At 48.6% G+C, this 9,500-nt stretch overlaps 1 protein-coding gene across 1 annotated transcript in view; it reads left to right on the top strand.

Moving 5' to 3' along the window:
* Positions 1-6,442: 6,442 nt before the first annotated feature.
* Positions 6,443-9,500, top strand: part of LOC147021021 (uncharacterized) — a 20,713-nt gene continuing 17,655 nt past the window's right edge. Inside the window, exons 1-4 of the mRNA XM_085893592.1 lie at positions 6,443-6,463; positions 8,738-8,889; positions 9,022-9,191; positions 9,281-9,345. Coding sequence (XP_085749718.1) covers positions 8,823-8,889; positions 9,022-9,191; positions 9,281-9,345 — 302 coding nt within the window. The 5' untranslated portion in view covers positions 6,443-6,463; positions 8,738-8,822. The remainder of the gene's footprint in view (positions 6,464-8,737; positions 8,890-9,021; positions 9,192-9,280; positions 9,346-9,500) is intronic.

The following is a 9,500-nucleotide window of genomic DNA, read 5'->3' as shown; positions in this document are numbered from 1 at the left end:
TCAATGGTATCCAGTGTCCCTTGAGAGACAAAATTCTTCTTTGCCCTGCGGTGAGCTCCAAGACATCCACCGGCAACATCAAGGACGGTGGTCTTGAAGGCACTCCACAACTCTTCAGGACCCCCAAAGCACCCAGACCCCCCAAGTGTCCACTCAGCCTGTTCGCAAACTCCTCAGCTACTCTCTCATCCCTGAGCTTGCCAACATCCAGCCGAGGCTGGGATGGTACCATTCTCCAGGATTGAAGGTGCAGCTTTAGAGTTGCGCCAACAAGCCTTTGGTCAGTATTGAGGAACTGAGCACTCCAGAAGACCCTGCAGTTCTGGATCATCCTCCAACGACCGTCAATGAGGACATGGTCAATCTTCGTTGCCACACCGCCAGCGTTGGAATACCAAGTCCAGCGATGAGCTTGTGGGCGCTGAAACCATGAACCAGCCACCCTAAGTCCATGACTTCTTGCAAAGTCAAGGAACTTAGTGCTATTCTGGTTCATAGTTCCTGACCCATGGGGACCAACACATCTCTCATAACCATCCCTATCAGTTCCGGTCGATGCATTGTAATCCCCCAAGACAAGAAGTGTATCTCGTCTGGGGCACTGATCAACCACAAACTCGAGTGTGGCGAAGAATACATCCTTCACGGTGAGATCACTCGCCTCAGTCGGAGCAGAAACAGAGACCAGGGAAATGACACCGAAGGAGTGACGAATCCTTAATCTCATAATACGCTCGTTGACCGGTGTTACCTCAATTATCATTGGGGTCAGCTTATTGGACACAGCTACAGCAACTCCTTGGGTATGGTAACCATCAGAGCGACCAGACCAATAGTAGGTGTAACCACCCAACATTATCTCGCCGCCATCCGGTCTCCGAACCTCAGAGAGAGCTGCAATCCCGATGTCCAAACGCTTGAGCTCAGATGATAACAGAGACAGGTGATCATCCTCTCTTAGGGATAGGACATTCCAGGCACCCACCCGAAGGGACCGCCTCAGGTTAACCCAAGGAGACCCCCGTCTGGTGGACGACACCTCAGCACCACTCCGACACACTCTCCCGCAATCTGACCCAGGGATGTTACCCCGTGGTTTCCCTCCTATCATCAAAGATTGGGGGTCCCGAAGGCTTTGCCACAATCCCGTCATCCGGTGAGCTGCCCTGCGAAGGGAAGCTGCACAGGAGGTACTCCCACGGAGTGGGTTTTCAGTTTTTTTGCTTTTTTGCGTTTTGCGGAATGAAGGGTTTTACGGTGGCCGGAGTGCAAATCCTGCCACCAACCTCCTCATAAAAAGTAACCCAACTGCAGGAGGACGTCCGCAGACACAGTTGGCACTAGATATGGATGGCCGTTGGCTCACAAAGAGCTCCTCCACCCTTTGACAGGTTTTGTTTTTAATCCTGCCAGGTGTCCATATCCAAACACCCTCCTCACCAGAAAACCTGGTGGGGGATACGGTTTTGTCGCCGACAACCCGACCATGGAACAGGTTGGTACAGGTTTCCATGGTACCTGCAGCAGGTCACAGATCGAACCTGACCTGACAATTATATATATATATATATATATATGTATAGTTTCGGCTGTGGAAATTCGCAATTCACCATGAAGGGTCCTTCTATCAGTTACAACGCTAAGTTCATGTGTAGTTAGCCCAAACCCGTTGTATAGAGGGAATATATGTGATGCATTCGGGCTGCGATTCTTCAGTAAGCCGTTTTTCTTTTGCTGTCGTTATTTTGGTGCAACAACACAACAACGAACATCGCCACAATCAACATCTCAACAACGACGCCATTCACACCACGACGCCACCTTCAACAACTACACCACCACCATCTTCGTCACTCGCCTTTCAACGCGCACCGCGCGGTCACGATCTCCGCGGGACGGGAGCAAGGAGCGGGGTGGCAGCAGCAAGGGCGCGGAAAGACAACTCCTGCCCGAATTTCTCCCGCCTGAATCTTGAGCGGGATCGTCGTCGCGCTTGGTGAGAAGGGGGAGGGGTGGCGCAGCTCGCTGCCGATTGGGGGATGTGCGGTGTGACGCAGCCAGGGAGGAGGAATGCCCCCCTTCGAGACTTTTCTGGAAACGCCGCGAAGGGGGGTGGAGCAAGGAACGGGGCGGAGTGAAGGGCGGGGCCCCACCTTACAAAAAGGTGAGCGCAAGGCGGCTGGAGAGCTGGTCGTCAAATTGAGTCTGATTTTTTGTCTTGGTCTTGCCTGGTCGGTGCTCCCGGTTGTTGTTCCCGACTGTCGAGAACAACACTGTCGGCGCGCACACCCTATATCCCTTGCAGATACGATAACCATCACGACCACTCCTCCAATCATCACGCCCATCATGCACCATCATCATGCCCCTCCCCGTAGGCCCGCAGACTACACCACACTCCTCCCTCCTAAAAGTATGATTATTAAATGACCACCAATATAAGAAGCATTATAAGGACTTCGGTATAATAACCATGAAAATAAAATGACCAATAGCGAAGTATAATAGCACACCACATCATATAATGTCAGGTCAAGCAGCAAAGGTCAGGCTCCAAAGACGGAGGTGCACAAGGCCCCCCCCCACTCTGACCGCGTTACCGATATGAAGCAGCAAATGAGAAGCACAGCAGCACTACGCAACCAAAAACGCCCCCAGGCGGCCCATGCTGACATGGCCCTCGCCGAGGTCGTGCCGACCTTTCGAGCCAACCCCCTCCGGCACCATCAAACGCCTCCGGCCCACTCCCCCCAGGCAGACCCGACGTAGATAAACATTCCGAGGCCGGAAGCCCGCTATCTGGAAGCCGTGGCGCCAGCCTTGATCGACCTTGGCCGGGGGCGCTGAACAGCGCCGCTGGCTGCACGCATTCAATGCTCCAAAACAACTCACGCACCACAATCAGTTGAGACGCCAACGCCCGTCCCAACGGCCTTGAGCGAACACAGAGAGCTGCGCTCGCAATCAGAGGTGGGGGTAACGCCGACCAGGGCACCAGTCTTGGTTCCGAGTCGACCTCCGAGAACCACACGGCAGCTAGACGGGAGCAACTCCATTTAAACCACACTGCAATCATAGGCTCGTTATAAATCACTACGAACATTATACGAAGCATTGCAAACTCATTTGTCCGTACAGCGCGCTTTTCTGATAAAATCCCAGCACATGACAAAGCAATTACCTGTGGCCCGGGACAATGGAATGCCAACCCAACCTTTTTATTCGCCACCACTGCTCCTGAAGCCCCCACATCACATTGATCATAATACAACTCCCATTGACTGATCTCCGCCACATCCACTTTTACACGAGAACTGCTGGCATTTATTTCAACAACATTAAACTGCATCACCAGAGCAAGGAAAAACACATATGCCATGAACAGCAACCCACAACCCGCATCACGAGTCCGCTTCTTGGTTGTCGACTCGATGTTGTGACTCGCGACTCCCTTTAACGCCACGGACTCACCGTCACCTGTCGAAGCTGCCTGCACAACACCGACGCGCATTGCCCCACGAACCCTGCCGAAGCGCGGGAACTCATCGCGAGAGCTGATACGGCTCTCGCCGCCCGCCAGACCCTCGCCCTCGGTACTCGACGAAGGCCTCGAAGAGAGCACTGGCACATCTGGAGGTACGAACCGGAGACCCAGTCCGAGGTGCGCCAGCCAGTCCCGACCCAACAGGGGGGCCCCTCCCCTCGTACAACGAACACCGAGAGCCGGGCGCGTCGATCTCGGTAGCGCACTGAGACGTTGGCCCTCGCCAGCGGTGCAATCGCTTCACCGGTGTACGTGTATAACGACAAGGCCGTCTTGACCAGGCGAATACCGCGAAGACCACGAGCCGCCCACTCATCCATGACCGACACTGCCGCCCCGGTATCCACGCAAAACACAGTCGGTTGGCCATTCACTTCGACCTCAACCGTGAAAGGCGTCGTCATCTCCGAACCAACGGAAAACAGACTCAACCGTGGTTGAATCTCCCGCTCTGGCTCGCCGACATTGTCAGGCCCCGGTTGCAGGCCGATCTCCAGGTCACTGGGGTCCTCTCGCACCTCGTCATCCAAGACCCCAACGGAGGCCCCCGCCATCCGACACACACGCTTCAAATGTCCCACCTTGTGACAATGCAAACACACGGTGTTCTTATACGGGCACATTTGTCGCAGGTGCGGACCCCCACACCCCCAGCAGCCGCGGAAAGTCCCTTCGCTCCAGGTGCGACTGTGCTGCGGTGCCCCCTCGTTCCAGGTGCGACCGTGCTGCGGTGCCCCCTCGCTCCCGGTGCGACTGTGCTGCGGTGCCCCTTCGCTCCCGGTGCGACCGTGCTGCGGTGCCCCTGGTCCCGCACCGCCAGGCGCGCGTGCGACCTGCGGCACTTGAGCCACCGCTCGGACTCCGGGCTTAGCCGCCATGCTCCAGCTGGAGCTACTCACTACGTCCTGGCCGGCAATGGCGCGGACATCCGTGAGCGTCTGCTCGACAGACGAAACAGTCACGACCGCCGAGTCGAATGTGATGTCGGTTAATCGCAGGATGGCCGCTACCATCTTTGCGTCTCGCAGACCAGAAATAAAACGATCTCTGAGCCTTGTCGGACGCTCCTCTGCCGTGAATTTGCACGGCACAGCCGAATGCTTCACTCGTGCTACGAAGTCCGCAACGCGCTCCTCGCCACCCTTAGGGAGATGATCGAACTGGAACCGCGCGAGATGTAACGACTTCTCCGGCGCCAAGTGGGTCTTCATTTTCGCCACGATGTCCTGAAAGGATAGCACATCATCACTGGGTCTATTTGGAGCCACCAAATCACTCAGCAGGCGGTAGTGCTCCGTTGATAGCGAGGCGAGCAAGATCGCCTTGCGCTTCTCTTCATCCTCCACATCATTCGCCCGAAAATAGCAACCTAACTGTTCAGAAAACAACTCGAATTCATCTCCCCGAACACGGGTACACGTCCGTGTGCCGTGCCTCGACCTTCCGCCATGCTCCGTGAGACCCTTGGCTCCGTAGCTTGGAACCGCCCAGGTTACTTGCCGACCCTGCACACGCCGATTCGAAGATCCTCGTTCGCCAACTGTACTGTACTGAAATGGGAGATGCTTAGCAGGCAGACACGAGCGGAAGGACAGTCGAGCCGGGCTGTGCTGCACAGTGCGAGCGCGGGCGTACTGTGCCCGCGGCTCCCCTTTATTCCGCATTCGGTACACTCACGAGCCGGCCGACTCCAGCATTACTACGACGCCTCAGACGGCGCGCACACCCTATATCCCTTGCAGATACGATAACCACCACGACCACTCCTCCAATCATCACGCCCATCATGCACCATCATCATGCCCCTCCCCGTAGGCCCGCAGACTACACCACAGCTGCGTCCATTCCTTTGTTTGAATTTCCATCTTGCATCACGTGAGGGATTGATAGTGGGTGTAAGTTCCCGATAAATAATCTGAACCGTCAAGGTCGACGATAACTCCGCTCGGTTATCCTTGCAGTACGGAACGAGCCGCTAAAGCGGTTCGTGTCTGGAGTCGACCTGCGGTGTGGTACAACTCGTCGGTACGCGACCCGCGCGGGCACTTAGGTAAATCGACCATTCGGCGATCGGACCCGATTTCGTGCGGGTAGACTGCGGACTGAGTTGTGGTGAGGTTAAACCCCCACCTGTGACTCGCTCCCGGCGTTGTTTCGAAGGGGTTACAACTGAATTGCACGTTCGGTGGGCGAAGCGGCCGCTATTGGTTAAACGCGATCGTTCGCATGCCGGCGGGGCGCGAATTCTCAACAACATATATATATATATATATATATATATATATATATATATATATATATATATATATATATATATATATATATACATATATGTATATATCGATATACATATATATATATATATATATATATATATATGTATATACATATACAGTCATGCCCCACTTAACGACGGGGTTACGTTGTGAGAAACACGTCGCGAAGCGACGTCGTCGTTCTGCAAATATTTTTTTTTCGTTTTCGAACATCGTACTTTCATAAAACTACACACCTAGGATATATAGTGTAGCCTATTGCTCCTCGGATAGAAACCTGTACAGCATGTTACTGTATTGAATACTGTCGGCAATTGCAACACACATCCAAGAGAGACGGAAGACACGTTAGTTTTACCTTTGTGCTGTTCATGACGGCCATCGGTGTTGTTAGCAGGAGCTCACAATCTCCTCTCGCATCAATTCCAGAAAGGTAAATAATTAGCGTGTGGATTTTATAAATACGTAATCATTGCATCGATGTTATAATTTATAAAGGAAGAAACGAGCTCCTGTCAATTGTGATATATATTTTCGGAACAGTGCGATTGTTTTAACAACATGAAAAGCTTCACTGAAAAGAAATTTGTGTTTTAATTTCGACTGTACCAACGATTTATTCGCGGAATAATTCAATTCAAAGGTAATTTACTTGCTCGAAGGTAAACGTGGAAACATTGCTTCAGTTTGAAAGCCGATTTCCTTGAATCCCGATTTCGCACGATCCTGTTTTTTCGCGATGACATTTTACGGACCTCAACGATCGCATTGTAACAGGGCCACACTGTCGTTTATTATCATTATAAAGTATAATGTACTGTACAGCGTACATAATTGTACGTGCTATTTTTATGCGACTGGCAGCGCTACGTCGACAACATCACTCGGTGATAGGAATTTTTCAGCAACATTTTTTTTTTTTTTTTTTGCAGAGCTGGCAGATCCGTCGTATATGCGATCCGTCGTTGCCCGGAACGTCGTTAAGCGGCGCATGACTGTATATATATATATATATATATATATATATATATATATATATATATGTATATAAATATATATATATATAAATATATATATATATATATATATATATATATATATATATGTATATAAATATATATATATATATATATATATATATATATATATATATATATATATATATATATATATATATATATATATATATACATATATATTTTGATGTGAATATATAAATATATCCGAGAAGCACTGTCAGTGAGAGAGGGACGGTAAAGCCGTGTGACTGTTCCTATCAATCACATCCTCTTTGAACGTTGTTGTCTGACGACACGAATGTCTATAAATTATGTACGATTGAAATGTTCCTTTCACAGTGAAGCTGTGTGACTATATGATTATTTATTACGTACTGTTTGAACGTCAGTTCCATCCTGACTTCACACACAGACATCGATTTCGTACCATTTGAATGAACGTTTCGATGCTTTTGACTGCTGAGACCTTGATGACCGTTGAAGACCCTGAAAGACCCCAAGGACCCTGAAAGCCCAAAAAACCCAAAAGTCCCCAAGGACGAAAAAGGCCTCAAAGACCAAAAAGACTGAAAAGACCCAAAAGTAACCGAGGATGCAAAGACCCCAAAACATCTGGAAGACCCAAAAGATGTTGAAGACCCAAAAGTCCCCGAGGACCCAAAAGACCCTGTTGACCCAAAAGTGATTGAAGACCCAAAAAGTCACCGGAGACCCAAAATACCCCAAAAATCCAAAAGTCGTCGAACACCCAGAAGACCCAAAAGTCATTGAAGACCCAACCGTCCATGAGAACGCAAAAACCCTGAAGACCCAAAATATCCCGAGGACCCAAAAGTCAGCGAAGACCATAAAGACCCAAAAGTCCCCAAGGACCGAAAATACCCCAAAGAGCCAAAAGTCCTCGAGGACCCAAAAGATCCTGAAGACCTGAAATACCCCGAAGATCCAAAAGTCCCTGAGCATCCAGAAGACCCAAAAGTCACTGAGGACCCAAAAGGCCCCGAGGACCAAAAAGACTCTGAAGAACCAAAAGACCATGAAGACCCAAAAGTCACCGAAGACCCAAAAGACGCTGAAGACCCAAAAAACCCAAAAGACTCTGATAACTGAAAAGATAAAAAGACCCAAAAACCAAAAAGACCCAAAAGTCCCCGAGAGACCAAAAGAAGACCCAAAAGACCCAGAGGACCAAAAGATTCTGAGGACCTAAAAGACCCCTAAACCCTTCAGACCCCTTCTACCTTCAGACCATTTTGATCCCCTTAAACTTCAGACAGATTCGAGAGGTTAGACCCTTGACTATTTAGACCATTTGGACCTTTTTATATTACAAATAGATTTCAAATAAATATAATGTTTCCAGGATTACAAATACATTTAAAAAAAATAAATGGTTGTATTATGATTGATGTCAATCATGACAACACAGCAAATCTGTGACGTCAATCTCAGCAACGACGTGTGGAGTGGCAAGCCTAGCTCGCCAATCCACACTCGTTTTCAACAAACACGGATATTCCTTTGTCAGTACCTCCAGGTATTTCAAATCCTGAAATTGAACGAATTTGAGATTACAATTTTGTTCCATGTTCAGCCATGTTTCATTTCACTGCATTCCATCACCATATCTCCACACTCCGAAACTATGATCTTATAACACAGCCACTGCCTTGTCGAAGAGTGAGACTGAGAGTGATGAGGATGATGATGGAGAGAAGACAGTGATGATGACAAAGAGAATATGATTGGATGTCAAAATTAATGCATCCACTCCAATAATATATTCCATTTCCATCCAATAAACCTTGATTGTTGTGGCTCTTCTCTCTTGTGCTCCTTCAATTGGATTATTTTTGTGATAATTTATATTTGATTCTGAACTCGTGTGTTCTTCTCAGGTCTGGTCCACTCGTGGTGGTAGCACGCTGCTCTTTTGACAACACCAGTCAGGTTAATGAATCAGTGGTGGAGGAAGCTTTCAAAATGGGAACACATCAACTGCAGAACCTTGATTACTATGAGCTTGACAACACCGCGCTCACTGTTTCAAGTATGTAATTTGTGTACATTCGAGATGTATTGATTTATAAAACATTTCATGGATTTCCATGATGAGTAAAATCAATCGGGTTTTTGCCAAAATTATTTAAATAATATAAACTAAGACAAAACGTACATTTAGTTCCAGAACCACAACCTCCAACAACGATCCCGAGTACGACACCTGCAGCACCCCAAATCATGCGGACATTGTTTATCAAGTTCACTGTGGTCAACCACACATTCTCTCCTGAAATGGACAACAAAAGCTCTCCACTCTACAAGGAATACACCTCCAGCATCTCCAAAGAGGTAAGAACAGAACAATGACAATCCTTTCATCGAATAATTTATAACGAGGTTCAAATAACGTTAATTTGTCGTACAAATATCATTTTCAGCTGGAGGACCTTTTCAAGAAAGAGGTTGGAAGTGAAACTCAAAACTGCACCGTGGCACGATACTGGTGAGCATGACTTGGTGATGGTGATCGTTGATTAACATCTATCATTTTGTACGAAAAGGAAACGTTAAAAGAACAAGATGTGTCATGACAGACAGCCAAAAGGCAATGTGATATCATTCCACATAGAGCATTTTCATTGCTGGTCACAAATATAG

The sequence above is a fragment of the Eptatretus burgeri genome, chromosome 8 (genome assembly GCF_056783735.1).
Source record: "Eptatretus burgeri isolate ZD-2024b chromosome 8, Ebu_testis_v1, whole genome shotgun sequence".
NCBI lineage: Eukaryota > Metazoa > Chordata > Myxini > Myxiniformes > Myxinidae > Eptatretus > Eptatretus burgeri.
The sequence above is the reverse complement of the archived record's forward strand: the minus strand, read 5'-3'. Positions and strand labels throughout refer to the sequence as shown.